General features: G+C 50.1%; 1 protein-coding gene across 1 annotated transcript in view; it reads left to right on the forward strand.

The window, feature by feature from the left end:
- The first annotated feature begins 6,084 nt into the window (after positions 1 to 6,084).
- The window catches only part of LOC119965731 (von Willebrand factor D and EGF domain-containing protein-like), a 62,580-nt gene continuing 48,959 nt past the window's right edge, over positions 6,085 to 19,705 (forward strand). Inside the window, exon 1 of the mRNA XM_038796493.1 lies at positions 6,085 to 6,109. Within this exon, the coding sequence (XP_038652421.1) occupies positions 6,085 to 6,109 (25 nt within the window). The remainder of the gene's footprint in view (positions 6,110 to 19,705) is intronic.

A 19,705-nucleotide genomic window follows, 5' to 3' on the forward strand; every position in this document is an offset into this window, starting at 1 on the left:
ATAAACCATCCCGAACCCCTCGATTAGATTCCAGTCTGTAACTCACTCCCGGGTATCTGTTATTCTGTATATAAACCACCCCAATCCCTCGATTAGATTCCAGTCTGTAACTCACTCCCGGATATCTGTTATTCTATATATAAACCACCCCGAACCCCTCGATTAGATTCCAGTCTGTAACTCACTCCCGGGTATCTGTTATTTTATATATAAACCACCCCAAACCCCTCGATTAGATTCCAGTCTGTAACTCACTCCCAGGGATCTGTTATTCTATATATAAACCACCCCGAACCCCTCGATTAGATTCCAGTCTGTAACTCACTCCCGGGTATCTGTTATTCTATATATAAACCACCCTGAACCCCTCGATTAGATTCCAGTCTGTAACTCACTCCTGGGTATCTGTTATTCTATATATAAACCACCCCAACCCCTCGATTAGATTCCAGTCTGTAACTCACTCCCGGCTATCTGTTATTCTATATATAACCACCCCAACCCCTCGATTAGATTCCAGTCTGTAACTCAATCCCGGGTATCTGTTATTCTATATATAAACCACCCCGAACCCCTCGATTAGATTCCAGCCTGTAACTCACTCCCGGGTATCTGTTATTCTATATATAAACCACCCCGAACCCCTCAATTAGATTCCAGTCTGTAACTCACTCCCGGGTATCTGTTATTCTAAATATAAACCACCCCGAGCCCCTCGATTAGATTCCAGCCTGTAACTCACTCCCGGGTATCTGTTATTCTATATATAAACCACCCCGAGCCCCTCGATTAGATTCCAGTCTGTAACTCACTCTGGGTATCTGTTATTCTAAATATAAACCACCCTGAACCCCTCGATTAGATTCCAGTCTGTAACTCACTCCCGGGTATCTGTTATTCTATATATAAACCACCCCGAACCCCTCGATTAGATTCCAGTCTGTAACTCACTCCCGGGTATCTGTTATTCTATATATAAACCACACCGAACGCCTTGATTAGATTCCAGCCTGTAACTCACTCCCGCGTATCTGTTATTCTATATATAAACCACCCCAAACCCCTCGATTAGATTCCAGTCTAACTCACTCCCGGGTATCTGTTATTCTGTATATAAACCACCCCAAACCCCTCGATTAGATTCCAGTCTGTAACTCACTCCCGGGTATCTGTTATTCTATATATAAACCACCCTGAACCCCTCGATTAGATTCCAGTCTGTAACTCACTCCCGGGTATCTGTTATTCTATATATAAACCACCCTGAACCCCTCGATTAGATTCCAGCCTGTAACTCACTCTGGGTATCTGTTATTCTATATATAAACCACCACGAACCCCTCGATTAGATTCCAGTCTGTAACTGACTCCCGGGTATCTGTTATTCCAAATATAAACCACCCCGAACCCCTCGATTAGATTCCAGCCTGTAACTCACTCCCGGGTATCTGTTATTCTATATATAAACCACCCTGAACCCCTCGATTAGATTCCAGCCTGTAACTCACTCCCAGGTATCTGTTATTCTATATATAAACCACCCCGAACCCCTCGATTAGATTCCAGTCTGTAACTCACTCCCGGGTATCTGTTATTCTATATATAAACCACCCCGAACCCCTCGATTAGATTCCAGTCTGTAACTCACTCCCGGGTATCTGTTATTCTATATATAAACCACCCCGAACCCCTCGATTAGATTCCAGTCTGTAACTCACTCCCGGGTATCTGTTATTCTATATATAAACCACCCCGAACCCCTCGATTAGATTCCAGTCTGTAACTCACTCCCGGGTATCTGTTATTCTATATATAAACCACCCCGAACCCCTCGATTAGATTCCAGTCTGTAACTCACTCCCGGGTATCTGTTATTCTATATATAAACCACCCTGAACCCCTCGATTAGATTCCAGTCTGTAACTCACTCCCGGGTATCTGTTATTCTATATATAAACCACCCCGAACCCCTCGATTAGATTCCAGTCTGTAACTCACTCCCGGGTATCTGTTATTCTATATATAAACCACCCGAACCCCTCGATTAGATTCCAGTCTGTAACTCACTCCCGGTATCTGTTATTCTATATATAAACCACCCGAACCCCTCGATTAGATTCCAGTCTGTAACTCACTCCCGGGTATCTGTTATTCTATATATAAACCATCCCGAACCCCTCGATTAGATTCCAGTCTGTAACTCACTCCCGGGTATCTGTTATTCTATATATAAACCACCCGAACCCCTCGATTAGATTCCAGTCTGTAACTCACTCCCGGGTATCTGTTATTCTATATATAAACCACCCGAACCCCTCGATTAGATTCCAGTCTGTAACTCACTCCCGGGTATCTGTTATTCTATATATAAACCACCCCGAACCCCTCGATTAGATTCCAGTCTGTAACTCACTCCCGGGTATCTGTTATTCTATATATAAACCACCCCGAACCCCTCGATTAGATTCCAGTCTGTAACTCACTCCCGGGTATCTGTTATTCTATATATAAACCACCCCGAAACCCCTCGATTAGATTCCAGTCTGTAACTCACTCCCAGGGATCTGTTATTCTATATATAAACCACCCCGAACCCCTCGATTAGATTCCAGTCTGTAACTCACTCCCGGGTATCTGTTATTCTATATATAAACCACCCTGAACCCCTCGATTAGATTCCAGTCTGTAACTCACATATGGGTATCTGTTATTCTATATATAAACCACCCCAAACCCCTCGATTAGATTCCAGCCTGTAACTCACTCCCGGCTATCTGTTATTCTATATATAAACCACCCCAAACCCCTCGATTAGATTCCAGTCTGTAACTCAATCCCGGGTATCTGTTATTCTATATATAAACCACCCCGAACCCCTCGATTAGATTCCAGCCTGTAACTCACTCCCGGGTATCTGTTATTCTATATATAAACCACCCCGAACCCCTCAATTAGATTCCAGTCTGTAACTCACTCCCGGGTATCTGTTATTCTAAATATAAACCACCCCGAGCCCCTCGATTAGATTCCAGCCTGTAACTCACTCCCGGGTATCTGTTATTCTATATATAAACCACCCGAACCCCTCGATTAGATTCCAGTCTGTAACTCACTCCGGGTATCTGTTATTCTAATATAAACCACCCTGAACCCCTCGATTAGATTCCAGTCTGTAACTCACTCCCGGGTATCTGTTATTCTATATATAAACCACCCCGAACCCCTCGATTAGATTCCAGTCTGTAACTCACTCCCGGGTATCTGTTATTCTATATATAAACCACCCGAACCCCTCGATTAGATTCCAGCCTGTAACTCACTCCCGGGTATCTGTTATTCTATATATAAACCACCCCGAACCCCTCGATTAGATTCCAGTCGTAACTCACTCCCGGGTATCTGTTATTCTATATATAAACCACCCCGAACCCCTCGATTAGATTCCAGTCTGTAACTCACTCCCGGGTATCTGTTATTCTATATATAAACCACCCTGAACCCCTCGATTAGATTCCAGTCTGTAACTCACTCCCGGGTATCTGTTATTCTATATATAAACCACCCTGAACCCCTCGATTAGATTCCAGTCTGTAACTCACTCCGGGTATCTGTTATTCTATATATAAACCACCCGAACCCCTCGATTAGATTCCAGTCTGTAACTCACTCCCGGGTATCTGTTATTCTATATATAAACCACCCCGAACCCCTCGATTAGATTCCAGTCTGTAACTCACTCCCGGGTATCTGTTATTCTATATATAAACCACCCTGAACCCCTCGATTAGATTCCATCCTGTAACTCACTCCCGGGTATCTGTTATTCTATATATAAACCACCCCGAACCCCTCGATTAGATTCCAGTCTGTAACTCACTCCCGGGTATCTGTTATTCTATATATAAACCACCCCGAACCCCTCGATTAGATTCCAGTCTGTAACTCACTCCCGGGTATCTGTTATTCTATATATAAACCACCCCGAACCCCTCGATTAGATTCCAGTCTGTAACTCACTCCCGGGTATCTGTTATTCTATATATAAACCACCCCGAACCCCTCGATTAGATTCCAGTCTGTAACTCACTCCCGGGTATCTGTTATTCTATATATAAACCACCCCGAACCCCTCGATTAGATTCCAGTCTGTAACTCACTCCCGGGTATCTGTTATTCTATATATAAACCACCCTGAACCCCTCGATTAGATTCCAGTCTGTAACTCACTCCCGGGTATCTGTTATTCTATATATAAACCACCCCGAACCCCTCGATTAGATTCCAGTCTGTAACTCACTCCCGGGTATCTGTTATTCTATATATAAACCACCCGAACCCCTCGATTAGATTCCAGTCTGTAACTCACTCCCGGGTATCTGTTATTCTATATATAAACCATCCCGAACCCCTCGATTAGATTCCAGTCTGTAACTCACTCCCGGGTATCTGTTATTCTATATATAAACCATCCCGAACCCCTCGATTAGATTCCAGTCTGTAACTCACTCCCGGGTATCTGTTATTCTATATATAAACCACCCGAACCCCTCGATTAGATTCCAGTCTGTAACTCACTCCCGGATATCTGTTATTCTATATATAAACCATCCCGAACCCCTCGATTAGATTCCAGTCTGTAACTCACTCCCGGGTATCTGTTATTCTATATATAAACCACCCCGAACCCCTCGATTAGATTCCAGTCTGTAACTCACTCCCGGATATCTGTTATTCTATATATAAACCACCCCGAACCCCTCGATTAGATTCCAGTCTGTAACTCACTCCCGGGTATCTGTTATTCTATATATAAACCACCCCAAACCCCTCGATTAGATTCCAGTCTGTAACTCACTCCCGGGTATCTGTTATTCTATATATAAACCACCCCGAACCCCTCGATTAGATTCCAGTCTGTAACTCACTCCCGGGTATCTGTTATTCTATATATAAACCACCCTGAACCCCTCGATTAGATTCCAGTCTGTAACTCACTCCTGGGTATCTGTTATTCTATATATAAACCACCCCAAACCCCTCGATTAGATTCCAGCCTGTAACTCACTCCCGGCTATCTGTTATTCTATATATCAACCACCCCAAACCCCTCGATTAGATTCCAGTCTGTAACTCAATCCCGGGTATCTGTTATTCTATATATAAACCATCCCGAACCCCTCGATTAGATTCCAGTCTGTAACTCACTCCCGGGTATCTGTTATTCTATATATAAACCACCCCAAACCTCTCGATTAGATTCCAGTCTGTAACTCAATCCCGGGTATCTGTTATTCTATATATAAACCATCCCAAACCCCTCGATTAGATTCCAGCCTGTAACTCACTCCCGGCTATCTGTTATTCTATATATCAACCACCCCAAACCCCTCGATTAGATTCAAGTCTGTAACTCACTCCCAGGTATCTGTTATTCTCTATATAAACCATCCCAAACCCTTCGATTAGATTCCAGTCTGTAACTCACTCCCGGGTATCTGTTATTCTATATATAAACCACCCTGAACCCCTCGATTAGATTCCAGTCTGTAACTCACTCCCGGGTATCTGTTATTCTATATATAAACCACCACAAACCCCTCGATTAGATTCCAGTCTGTAACTCACTCCCGGGTATCTGTTATTCTATATATAAACCACCCCTGAACCCCTCGATTAGATTCCAGTCTGTAACTCACTCCCGGGTATCTGTTATTCTATATATAAACCACCACGAGCCCCTCGATTAGATTCCAGTCTGTAACTCACACACGCGTCTCTGTTAATCTGTGTATATATACACCCGTCCCCCACTTTATCCTTTGATTAGCTTCCAATCTATACATCACCCCCCCCCCCCCCCCCCCCCCCACCACAACTATCTGCTATTCTCCACATAAACCTCACCTAAACCCATCCCATCCTGACCCTTTAATCTTTCTTGTAGAATTGTTTGATGGGGAACTTGTGCTTTTTGGTCTTACAGACATCACTTCGTGCCAGCTGTGGAATGGTGGCTGTCAGCACGTGTGTACGGAGCGGGTGGAGGGCCAGGTCGAGTGTAGCTGCCACAGTGGCTGGAAACTGATGGACAACAGGAAGATCTGTACAGGTGAGACAAATCTGTACAGGTGAGATTGATCTGTACAGGTGAGATAGATATGTACAGGTGAGATAGATCTGTACAGTTGAGATAGATCTGTACAGGTGAGATAGAACTGTACAGGTGATATAGATCTGTACAGGTGAGATAGATCTGTACAGTTGAGATAGATCTGTACAGGTGAGATAGATGTGTACAGTTGAGATAGATCTGTACAGGTGAGATAGAACTGTACAGGTGATATAGATCTGTACAGGTGAGATAGATCTGTACAGTTGAGATAGATCTGTACAGGTGATATAGATCTGTACAGGTGAGATAGATCTGTACAGGTGAGATAGATCTATACAGGTGAGATAGATCTGTACAGGTGAGATAGATCTGTACAGGTGAAATGGAGCTGTACAGGTGAGATAAATCTGTACAGGTGAGATAGAGCTGTACAGGTGAGGTAGAGCTGGACAGGTGAGATAGAGCTGGACATGTGAAATAGAGCTGTACAGGTGAGATAGATCTGTACAGGTGAGATAGATCTGTACAGGTGAGATAGAGCTGCAGAGGTGAAATGGAGCTGCACAGGTGAGATAGAGCTGTACAGGTGAGATAGATCTGTACTGGTCAAATGGAGCTGTACAGGTGAGATAGATCTGTACAGGTGAGATAGAGCTGCACAGGTGAGATAGAGCTGCACAGGTGAGATAGAGCAGTACGGGTGAGATAGAGCAGTACAAGTGAGATAGAGCAGTACGGGTGAGATAGATATGTACAGGCGAGATAGATCTGTACAGGTGAGATAGAGCTGCACAGGTGAGATAGAGCTGCACAGGTGAGATAGAACTGTACAGGTGAGATAGATCTGTACAGGTGAGATAGAGCAGTACGGGTGAGATAGAACTGTACAGGTGAGATAGATCTGTACAGGTGAGATAGAGCTGTACGGGTGAGATAGAACTGTACAGGTGAAATGGAGCTGTACAGGTGAGATAGATCTGTACAGGTGAGATAGATCTGTACAGGTGAGATAGATCTGTATGGGTGAGATAGATCTGTACAGGTGAGATAGAGCTGTACGGGTGAGATAGATCTGTACAGGTGAGATAGAGCTGCACAGGTGAGATAGAGCTGCACAGGTGAGATAGAGCAGTACAGGTGAGATAGAGCAGTACGGGTGAGATAGAGCAGTACGAGTGAGATAGAGCAGTACGGGTGAGATAGATATGTACAGGCGAGATAGATCTGTACAGGTGAGATAGAGCTGTATGGGTGAGATAAATCTGTACAGGTGAGATAGAGCTGTACGGTGAGATAAATCTGTACATGTGACATAGAGCTGTACAGGTGAGATATATCTGTACAGGTGAGATAGATCTGTACAGGTGAGATAGATCTGTACAGGTGAGATAAATCTGTACAGGTGAAATGGAGCTGTACATGTGAGATAGATCTGTACAGGTGAGATAAATCTGTACAGGTGAGATAGATCTGTACAGGTGAGATAAATCTGTGCAGGTGAAATGGAGCTGTACAGGTGAGATAGATCTGTACAGGTGAGATAGAGCTGTACAGGTGAGATAGAGCTGTACAGGTGAGATAAATCTACAGGAGAAATGGAGCTGTACAGGTGAGATAGATCTGTACAGGTGAGATAGATCTGTACAGGTGAGATAAATCTGTACAGGTGAAATGGAGCTGTACAGGTGAGATAGATCTGTACAGGTGAGATAGATCTGTACAGGTGAGATAAATCTGTACAGGTGAAATGGAGCTGTACAGGTGAGATAGATCTGTACAGGTGAGATAGATCTGTACAGGTGAGATAAATCTACAGGTGAAATGGAGCTGTACAGGTGAGATAGAGCTGTACAGGTGAGATAAATCTACAGGTTAAATGGAGCTGTACAGGTGAGATAGATATACAGGTTAAATGGAACTGTACAGGTGAGATAGATCTGTACAGGTGAGATAGAGCTGTACAGGTATGACCTCTGCATAGATGATATAGAGCTGCACAGGTGAGACAGAGCTGTACAGGTGAGATAGAGCTGTACAGGTGAGATAGATCTGTACAGGTGAGGTAAAGCTGGACAGGTGAGGTAGAACTGGACAGGTGAGGTAGAGCTGGACAGGTGAGGTAGAGCTGGACAGGTGAGGTAGAGCTGGACAGGTGAGGTAGAGCTAGACAGATGATACAAGAGCTGTACAGGTATGGCATCAGCATAGGCGAGATAAAGCTGGACAGCTGAGATAGAGGTGTACAGGTGAGACAGGTGTACAGGTGAGACAGTTGTACAGGTGAGAAGGTGTACAGGTGAGACAGGTGAGATAGAGATGTACAGATGAGATAACTGGGGCTGTTTAGCTCACAGGGCTAATCGCTGGCTTAGAAAGCAGACCAAGGCAGGCCAGCAGCACGGTTCGATTCCCGTAACAGCCTCCCCGAACAGGCGCCGGAATGTGGCGACTAGGGGCTTTTCACAGTAACTTCATTGAAGCCTACTCGTGACAATAAGCGATTTTCATTTCATTCATTCAGATAGAGCGGTACAGGTGAGACACATCTGTACAGGTGAGGCAGAGCTGTACAGACACAATATTTGACATGTGAGATAGAGCTGTACAGGTGAAATAGAGCTGTACAGGTACAGGTACAACATCTGTACAATACGACAGATATTGATATTATTTCCCCCCTTTCCACCCCTCAGTGTTTGCCTGGCTTTGTGTGTGTGTGTGTGTGTGTGGGGGGGGGGGGTGTGTGTGTGTGTGTGTGTGTGAGGGGGTGTGTTTGTGGGGGTGTGTGTGGGTGTGTGTGTGTGGGTGTGTGTGTGTGGGGGTGTGGGGGTGTGTGTGTGGGGGTGTGTGTGTGGGTGTGTGTGGGTGTGTGTGGGTGTGTGTGTGAGGGGGTGTGTTTGTGGGGGTGTGTGTGGGTGTGTGTGTGGGTGTGTGTGTGTGGGTGTGTGTGTGTGGGGGTGTGTGTGTGGGGGTGTGTGTGTGGGGGTGTGTGGGGGTGTGGGGGTGTGTGTGTGGGGGTGTGTGTGCGTGTGCGTGTGTGTGTGTGCAGAGGGAGGGGGCAGGTTAAAGTGGGTGATTAGTAATTAGATAATAGTTAACCAGTTGTATTTTCTGCATATTCATTATAGTTCTTGTCCTAAATAATCAGTAATTGTATTTAAGCTTTCAAGCCTGGTGACTGTAATTATTGGACAGCCAAGATCCAAATAATATTTTTATAAGAATTATTGAAGAATTGACTTGTGTTGCGACTCCGGGGCCTATGGGACTGGAATTGACCGCTCACTAGCCCAACTCTGACCCTCCATTACCTTACCCAGGCTTACATTGTCTCTAGACCCGACTATTCCACTCTGTTCTCCCATGCTGCCAAACCTGCGCACTTTATCCAGTATCTTCCGGTTTTATTTCGGATTTCCAGCATCTGCGGTATATGACTTTAATTCCAACACAGCCCTTTCCAAACAGCTCCCAATGCTATCGACAAACCCGAGTCCATCCAAACTCCCAGTCCATTCCCTCTCACTCCCTCACTCCCAGTCCATTCCCTCTCACTCCCTCACTCCCTCAGTCCATTCCCTCTCACTCCCCTCACTCACAGTCCATTCCCTCTCACTCCCTCAGTCCATTCCCTCTCACTCCCTCACTCCCAGTCCATTCCCTCTCACTCACTCAGTCCTAGTCCATTCCCTCTCACTCACTCAGTCCTAGTCCATTCCCTCTCACTCCCTCAGTCCACTCCCTCTCACTCACTCAGTCCATTCCCTCTCACTCCCTCACCCACTCAGTCCATTCCCTCTCACTCACTCTCACTCACTCAGTCAATTCCCTCTCACTCCCTCATTCCCAGTCCATTCCCTCTCACTCACTCAGTCCTAGTCCATTCCCTCTCACTCCCTCAGTCCACTCCCTCTCACTCACTCCCAGTCCATTCCCTCTCACTCCCTCACTCCCAGTCCATTCCCTCTCACTCCCTCACTCACTCAGTCCATTCCCTCTCACTCCCTCTCACTCCCTCAGTCCATTCCCTCTCACTCCCTCTCACTCCCTCAGTCCATTCCCTCTCACTCCCTCTCACTCCCTCAGTCCATTCCCTCTCACTCCCTCTCACTCACTCAGTCCACTCCCTCTCACTCCCTCACTCACTCAGTCCATTCCCTCTCACTCCCTCTCACTCACTCTCACTCCCTCTCACTCCCTCTCACTCACTCAGTCCATTCCCTCTCACTCCCTCACTCCCAGTCCATTCCCTCTCACTCCCTCACTCACTGAGTCCATTCCCTCTCACTCCCTCTCACTCACTCAGTCCATTCCCTCTCACTCCCTCACCCACTCAGTCCATTCCCTCTCACTCCCTCGCCCACTCAGTCCATTCCCTCTCACTCCCTCTCATTCCCTCTCACTCCTTCACTCACTCAGTCCATTCCCTCTCACTCCCTCACCCACTCAGTCCATTCCCTCTCACTCCCTCTCACTCCCTCACCCACTCAGTCCATTCCCTCTCACTCCCTCGCCCACTCAGTCCATTCCCTCTCACTCCCTCTCATTCCCTCTCACTCCTTCACTCACTCAGTCCATTCCCTCTCACTCCCTCACCCACTCAGTCCATGCCCTCTCACTCACTCAGTCCATTCCCTCTCACTCACTCAGTCCATTCCCTCTCACTCACTCAGTCCATTCCCTCTCACTCACTCACTCCCCCAGTCCACTCCCTCTCACTCACTCAGTCCATTCCCTCTCACTCACTCAGTCCATTCCCTCTCACTCACTCAGTCCACTCCCTCTCACTCCCTCACCCACTCAGTCCACTCCCTCTCACTCCCTCACTCACTCAGTCCACACAATCTCACTCCCTCTCACCCACTCAGTCCACTCCCTCCCACTCACTCAGTCCATTCCCTCTTACTCACTCAGTCCATTTCCTTTCACTCACTCAGTCCATTCCTTCTAACTCCCTCACTCACTCAGTCCATTCCCTCTAACTCCCTCTCACTCACTCAGTCCATTCCCTCTCACTCCCTCTCACTCACTCAGTCCATTCCCTCTCACTCCCTCTCACTCACTCAGTCCATTCCCTCTCCCTCACTCACTCAGTCCATTCCCTCTCACTCACTCAGTCCATTCCCTCTCACTCCCTCTCACTCACTCAGTCCATTCCCTCTCACTCCCTCTGACTCACTCAGTCCATTCCCTCTCACTCCCTCACTCACTCAGTCCATTCCCTCTCACTCCCTCACTCACTCAGTCCATTCCCTCTCACTCCCTCTCACTCCCTCTCACTCCCTCTCACTCCCTCACTCACTCAGCCCATTCCCTCTCACTCACTCAGTCCATTCCCTCTCACTCCCTCACCCACTCAGTCCACTCCCTCTCATTCACTCAGTCCATTCCCTCTCACTCCCTCTCACTCCCTCTCACTCCCCTCTCACTCCCTCTCACTCACTCAGTCCATTCCCTCTCACTCCCTCACTCACTCAGTCCATTCCCTCTCACTCCCTCACTCTCTCAGTCCATTCCCTCTCACTCCCTCACCCACTCAGTCCACTCCCTCTCACTCCCTCTCACTCACTCAGTCCATTCCCTCTCACTCCCTCTCACTCACTCAGTCCATTCCCTCTCACTCCCTCTCACTCACTCAGTCCATTCCCTCTCACTCCCTCTCACTCCCTCTCACTCACTCAGTCCATTCCCTCTCACTCCCTCACTCACTCAGTCCATTCCCTCTCACTCCCTCACTCTCTCAGTCCATTCCCTCTCACTCCCTCTCACTCACTCAGTCCATTCCCTCTCACTCCCTCTCACTCACTCAGTCCATTCCCTCTCACTCCCTCTCACTCACTCAGTCCATTCCCTCTCAACTCCCTCTCACTCACTCAGTCCATTCCCTCTCACTCCCTCACTCACTCAGTCCATTCCCTCTCACTCCCTCGCACTCCCTCTCACTGCCTCTCACTCCCTCTCACTCACTCAGTCCATTCCCTCTCACTCCCTCTCACTCACTCAGTCCATTCCCTCTCACTCCCTCTCACTCACTCAGTCCATTCCCTCTCACTCCCTCTCACTCTCTCAGTCCACTCCCTCTCACTCCCTCACCCACTCAGTCCACTCCCTCTCACTCCCTCACTCACTCAGTCCATTCCCTCTCACTCCCTCTCACTCCCTCTCACTCACTCAGTCCATTCCCTCTCACTCCCTCTCACTCACTCAGTCCATTCCCCTCTCAATCCCTCTCACTCACTCAGTCCATTCCCTCTCACTCACTCAGTCCATTCCCTCTCACTCCCTCTCACTCCCTCACTCACTCAGTCCATTCCCTCTCACTCCCTCACTCACTCAGTCCATTCCCTCTCACTCCCTCTCACTCCCTCACTCACTCAGTCCATTCCCACTCACTCCCTCTCACTCCCTCTCACTCCCTCTCACTCACTCACTCACTCAGTCCATTCCCTCTCACTCCCTCACTCAGTCAGTCCATTCACTCACACTCCCTCTCACTCCCTCTCACTCCCTCTCACTCCCTCACTCACTCAGTCCATTCCCTCTCACTCCCTCATTCACTCAGTCCATTCCCTCACACTGCCTCGCACTCCCTCTCACTCCCTCTCACTCACTCAGTCCATTCCCTCGCACCCCCTCACTCACTCAGTCCATTCCCTCGCACTCCCTCTCACTCCCTCACTCACTCAGTCCATTCCCTCTCACTCCCTCTCACTCACTCAGTCCATTCCCTCTCACTCCCTCACTCACTCAGTCCATTCCCTCACACTGCCTCGCACTCCCTCTCACTCCCTCTCACTCCCTCACTCACTCAGTCCATTCCCTCTCACTCCCTCTCATTCCCACTCACTCCCTCTCACTCCCTCTCACTCCCTCTCACTCACTCAGTCCATTCCCTCTCACTCCCTCTCACTCCCTCTCACTCACTCAGTCCATCCCTCTCACTCCCTCTCACTCACTCAGTCCATTCCCTCTCATTCCCACTCACTCCCTCTCACTCCCTCTCACTCCCTCTCACTCCCTCACTCACTCAGTCCATTCCATCTCACTCCCTCTCACTCACTCAGTCCATTCCCTCTCACTCCCTCTCACTCCCTCTCACTCACTCAGTCCATTCCCCTCTCACTCCCTCAGTCCATTCCCTCTCACTCCCTCACTCACTCAGTCCATTCCCTCTCACTCCCTCAGTCCATTCCCTCTCACTCCCTCACTCACTCAGTCCATTCCCTCTCACTCCCTCACTCACTCAGTCCATTCCCTCTCACTCCCTCTCACTCCCTCTCACTCCCTCTCACTCCCTCTCACTCCCTCACTCATTCAGTCCATTCCATCCCACTCCCTCTCACTCACTCTCACTCCCTCTCACTCACTCAGTCCATTCCCTCTCACTCCCTCAGTCCATTCCCTCTCACTCCCCTCTCACTCCCTCAGTCAATTCCCTCTCACCTCCCTCTCACTCACTCAGTCCATTCCCTCTCACTCACTCAGTCCATTCACTCTCACTCCCTCTCACTCACTCAGTCCATTCCCTCGCACTCCCTCTCACTCCCTCTCACTCCCTCAGTCCATACCCTCTCACTCCCTCACTCACTCAGTCCATTCCCTCTCACTCCCTCTCACTCCCTCACTCACTCAGTCCATTCCCTCTCACTCCCTCTCACTCCCTCACTCACTCAGTCCATTCCCTCACACTCCCTCTCACTCACTCAATCCATTCCCTCTCACTCCCTCTCACTCACTCAGTCCATTCCCTCTCACTCCCTCTCACTCACTCAGTCCATTCCCTCTCACTCCCTCTCACTCACTCAGTCCATTCCCTCTCACTCCCTCTCACTCCCTCTCACTCACTCAGTCCATTCCCTCTCACTCCCTCACTCACTCAGTCCATTTCCTCTCACTCCCTCACTCTCTCAGTCCATTCCCTCTCACTCCCTCACACACTCAGTCCACTCCCTCTCACTCCCTCTCACTCACTCAGTCCATTCCCTCTCACTCCCTCTCACTCACTCAGTCCATTCCCTCTCACTCCCTCTCACTCACTCAGTCCATTCCCTCTCACTCCCTCACTCACTCAGTCCATTCCCTCTCACTCCCTCTCACTCCCTCTCACTGCCTCTCACTCCCTCTCACTCCCTCACTCACTCAGTCCATTCCCTCTCACTCCCTCTCACTCACTCAGTCCATTCCCTCTCACTCCCTCTCACTCACTCAGTCCATTCCCTCTCACTCCCTCTCACTCACTCAGTCCATTCCCTCTCTACTCCCTCTCACTCACTCAGTCCATTCCCTCTCACTCCCTCACTCACTCAGTCCATTCCCTCTCACTCCCTCTCACTCCCTCTCACTGCCTCTCACTCCCTCTCACTCCCTCACTCACTCAGTCCATTCCCTCTCACTCCCTCACTCACTCAGTCCATTCCCTCTCACTCCCTCTCACTCACTCAGTCCATTCCCTCTCACTCCCTCTCACTCACTCAGTCCATTCCCTCTCACTCCCTCTCACTCCCTCACCCACTCAGTCCACTCCCTCTCACTCCCTCACTCACTCAGTCCATTCCCTCTCACTCCCTCTCACTCCCTCTCACTCACTCAGTCCATTCCCTCTCACTCCCTCTCACTCACTCAGTCCATTCCCTCTCAATCCCTCTCACTCACTCAGTCCATTCCCTCTCACTCACTCAGTCCATTCCCTCTCACTCCCTCTCACTCCCTCACTCACTCAGCCATTCCTCTCACTCCTCACTCACTCAGTCCATTCCCTCTCACTCCCTCTCACTCCCTCACTCACTCAGTCCTTCCCACTCACCTCCCTCTCACTCCCTCTCTCTCCCTCTCACTCACTCACTCACTCAGTCCATTCCCTCTCACTCCCTCACTCACTCAGTCCATTCCCTCACACTCCCTCTCACTCCCTCTCACTCCCCTCTCCTCCCTCTCACTCCCTCACTCACTCAGTCCATTCCCTCCTCACTCCCTCATTCACTCAGTCCATTCCCTCACACTGCCTCGCACTCCCTCTCACTCCCTCTCACTCACTCAGTCCATTCCCTCGCACCCCCTCACTCACTCAGTCCATTCCCTCTCACTCCCTCACTCACTCCGTCCATTCCCTCTCACTCCCTCTCACTCACTCAGTCCCTTCCCTCTCACTCCCTCACTCACTCAGTCCATTCCCTCACACTGCCTCGCACTCCCTCTCACTCCCTCTCACTCCCTCACTCACTCAGTCCATTCCCTCTCACTCCCTCTCATTCCCACTCACTCCCTCTCACTCCCTCTCACTCCCTCTCACTCACTCAGTCCATTCCCTCTCACTCCCTCTCACTCCCTCTCACTCACTCAGTCCATTCCCTCTCACTCCCTCTCACTCACTCAGTCCATTCCCTCTCTTCCCCCTCACTCCCTCTCACTCCCTCTCACTCCCTCTCACTCCCTCACTCACTCAGTCCATTCCCTCTCACTCCCTCTCACTCACTCAGTCCATTCCCTCTCACTCCCTCTCACTCCCTCTCACTCACTCAGTCCATTCCCTCTCACTCCCTCAGTCCATTCCCTCTCACTCCCTCACTCACTCAGTCCATTCCCTCTCACTCCCTCAGTCCATTCCCTCTCACTCCCTCACTCACTCAGTCCATTCCCTCTCACTCCCTCACTCACTCAGTCCATTCCCTCTCACTCCCTCTCACTCCCTCTCACTCCCTCTCACTCCCTCTCACTCCCTCTCACTCCCTCACTCATTCAGTCCATTCCATCCCACTCCCTCTCACTCCCTCTCACTCCCTCTCACTCCCTCAGTCCATTCCCTCTCACTCCCTCAGTCCATTCCCTCTCACTCCCTCTCACTCCCTCAGTCCAATTCCCTCTCACTCCCTCTCACTCACTCAGTCCATTCCCTCTCACTCACTCAGTCCATTCCCTCTCACTCCCTCTCACTCACTCAGTCCATTCCCTCTCACTCCCTCTCACTCCCTCTCACTCCCTCAGTCCATTCCCTCTCACTCCCTCACTCACTCAGTCCATTCCCTCTCACTCCCTCTCACTCCCTCACTCACTCAGTCCATTCCCTCTCACTCCCTCTCACTCCCTCACTCACTCAGTCCATTCCCTCACACTCCCTCTCACTCACTCAGTCCATTCCCTCTCACTCCCTCTCACTCAGTCCATTCCCTCTCACTCCCTCTCACTCACTCAGTCCATTCCCTCGCACTCCCTCTCACTCCCTCTCACTCCCTCAGTCCATACCCTCTCACTCCCTCACTCACTCAGTCCATTCCCTCTCACTCCCTCTCACTCCCTCTCACTCACTCAGTCCATTCCCTCTCACTCCCTCTCACTCACTCAGTCCATTCCCTCTCATTCCCACTCACTCCCTCTCACTCCCTCTCACTCCCTCTCACTCCCTCTCACTCACTCAGTCCATTCCCTCTCACTCCCTCTCACTCACTCAGTCCATTCCCTCTCACTCCCTCTCACTCCCTCTCACTCACTCAGTCCATTCCCTCTCACTCCCTCAGTCCATTCCCTCTCACTCCCTCACTCACTCAGTCCATTCCCTCTCACTCCCTCAGTCCATTTCCTCTCACTCCCTCACTCACTCAGTCCATTCCCTCTCACTCCTTCACTCACTCAGTCCATTCCCTCTCACTCCCTCTCACTCCCTCTCACTCCCTCTCACTCCCTCTCACTCCCTCACTCATTCAGTCCATTCCATCCCACTCCCTCTCACTCACTCTCACTCCCTCTCACTCACTCAGTCCATTCCCTCTCACTCCCTCAGTCCCATTCCCTCTCACTCCCTCTCACTCCCTCAGTCAATTCCCTCTCACTCCCTCTCACTCACTCAGTCCATTCCCTCTCACTCACTCAGTCCATTCCCTCTCACTCCCTCTCACTCACTCAGTCCATTCCCTCTCACTCCCTCTCACTCACTCAGTCCATTCCCTCGCACTCCCTCTCACTCCCTCTCACTCCCTCAGTCCATACCCTCTCACGCACTCACTCACTCAGTCCATTCCCTCTCACTCCCTCTCACTTCCTCACTCACTCAGTCCATTCCCTCTCACTCCGTCTCACTCCCTCTCACTCCCTCACTCACTCAGTCCATTCCTCTCACTCCCTCACTCACTCAGTCCATTCCCTCCCGCTCCCTCAGTCCATTCCCTCTCACTCCCTCTCACTCAGTCCATTCCCTCTCACTCCCTCTCACTCCCTCAGTCCATTCCCTCTCACTCCCTCACTCCCTCAGTCCATTCCCTCTCACTCACTCAGTCCATTCCCTCTCACTCACCTCTCACTCACTCAGTCCATTCCCTCGCACTCCCTCTCACTCCTCTCATCCCCTCAGTCCCATACCCTCTCACTCCCTCACTCACTCAGTCCATTCCCCTCTCACTCCCTCTCTCAATCCCTCACTCACTCAGTCATTCCCTCACACTCCCTCTCCACTCACTCAATACATTCCCTCTCACTCCCTCTCACTCAGTCCATTGCCCTCTCAACTCCCTATAACTCACTCAGTCCATTCCCTAGCACTCCCTCTCACTCCCTCTCACTCCCTCAGTCCATTCCCTCTCACTCCCTCACTCACTCAGTCCATTCCCTCTCACTCCCTCTCACTCCCTCACTCACTCAGTCCATTCCCTCTCACTCCCTCTCACTCCCCTCACTCACTCAGTCCATTCCCTCACACTCCCTCTCACTCACTCAATCCATTCCCTCTCACTCCCTCTCACTCAGTCCATTCCCTCTCACTCCCTCTCACTCACTCAGTCCATTCCCTCACACTCCCTCTCACTCCCTCTCACTCCCTCAGTCCATACCCTCTCACTCCCTCACTCACTCAGTCCATTCCCTCTCACTCCCTCTCACTCCCTCACTCACTCAGTCCATTCCCTCTCACTCCGTCTCACTCCCTCTCACTCCCTCACTCACTCAGTCCATTCCCTCTCACTCCCTCACTCACTCAGTCCATTCCCTCTCGCTCCCTCAGTCCATTCCCTCTCACTCCCTCTCACTCAGTCCATTCCCTCTCACTCCCTCTCACTCCCTCAGTCCATTCCCTCTCACTCCCTCACTCCCTCAGTCCATTCCCTCTCACTCCCTCTCACTCAGTCCATTCCCTCTCACTCCCTCTCACTCCCTCAGTCCATTCCCTCTCACTCCCTCACTCACTCAGTCCATTCCCTCTCACTCCCTCTCACTCCTTCACTCACTCAGCCCATTCCCTCTCACTCCCTCTCACTCACTCAGGCCATTCCCTCTCTCTCCCTCTCACTCAATCAGTCCATTCCCTCTCACTCCCTCACTCACTCAGTCCATTCCCTCTCACTCCCTCTCATTCCCTCTCACTCACTCAGTCCATCCCTCTCACTCCCTCTCACTCACTCAGTCCATTCCCTCTCACTCCCTCACTCACTCAGTCCATTCCCTCTCACTCCCTCTCACTCACTCAGTCCATTCCCTCTCATTCCCTCACTCACTCAGTCCATTCCCTCTCACTCCTTCACCCACTCACTCTCACTCCCTCTCACTCCCTCTCACTCCCTCTCACTCAGTCCATTCCCTCTCACTCCCTCTCACTCCCTCTCATTCCCTCTCACTCACTCAGTCCATTCCCTCTCATTCCCTCTCACTCACTCAGTCCATTCCCTCTCACTCCCTCTCACTCACTCAGTCCATTCACTCTCACTCCCTCTCACTCACTCAGTCCATTCCCTCTCACTCCCTCTCACTCCCTCACTCACTCAGTCCATTCCCTCTCACTCCCTCTCACTCACTCAGTCCATTCCCTCTCACTCCCTCTCACTCCCCTCTCACTCAGTCCATTCCCTCTCACTCCCTCTCACTCACTCAGTCCATTCCCTCTCACTCCCTCTCACTCACTCAGTCCACTCCCTCTCACTCCCTCTCACTCAGTCTATTCCCTCTCACTCCCTCTCACTCACTCAGTCCACTCCCTCTCACTCCCTCTCACTCCCTCTCACTCAGTCCATTCCCTCTCACTCCCTCTCACTAACTCAGTCCATTCCCTCTCACTTTGCGTTCATCATCTCTTCCCTGTCTACTCTTCCCCTTAGTCACATGGAGTTCATTATCTAGTATCTTACTGGCTTTAGTTGCTGCCTCTTTACTGACCTCTAACTTCCTAATCTGGTTCCCATCCCTCTGCCACATTAGTTTAAAACCTCCCCAACAGTGTTAGCAAAAGCACCCCCTAGGACATTGGTTCCAGTCCTGCCCAGGTGTAGACCATCCGGTTTGTAATGGTCCCACCGCCCCCAGAACCGGTTCCAATGTCCCAAAAAGCTGGACCCCTCCCTCCTGCACCATCTCTCAAGCCACGTATTCATTCTGACTATTCTTGAATTTCTACTCTGACTGTCCCGTGGCACTGGTAGCAATCCTGAGGTCCTCAGGTCCTACTTTTTAACTTATCTCCTAACTCCCTAAATTCTGATTGTTGGCGTCATCCTTTTTTTTACCTATATCGTTGGTGCCTATATGCACCATGACAACTGGCGGTCACCCTCCCCCTTCAGTATGTCCTGCAGCCGATCTGAGACATCCCTGACCCGAGCACCAGGGAGGCAACATACA

Source organism: Scyliorhinus canicula, chromosome 5 (genome assembly GCF_902713615.1).
Source record: "Scyliorhinus canicula chromosome 5, sScyCan1.1, whole genome shotgun sequence".
In the NCBI taxonomy this organism is placed as follows: Eukaryota; Metazoa; Chordata; class Chondrichthyes; order Carcharhiniformes; family Scyliorhinidae; genus Scyliorhinus; species Scyliorhinus canicula.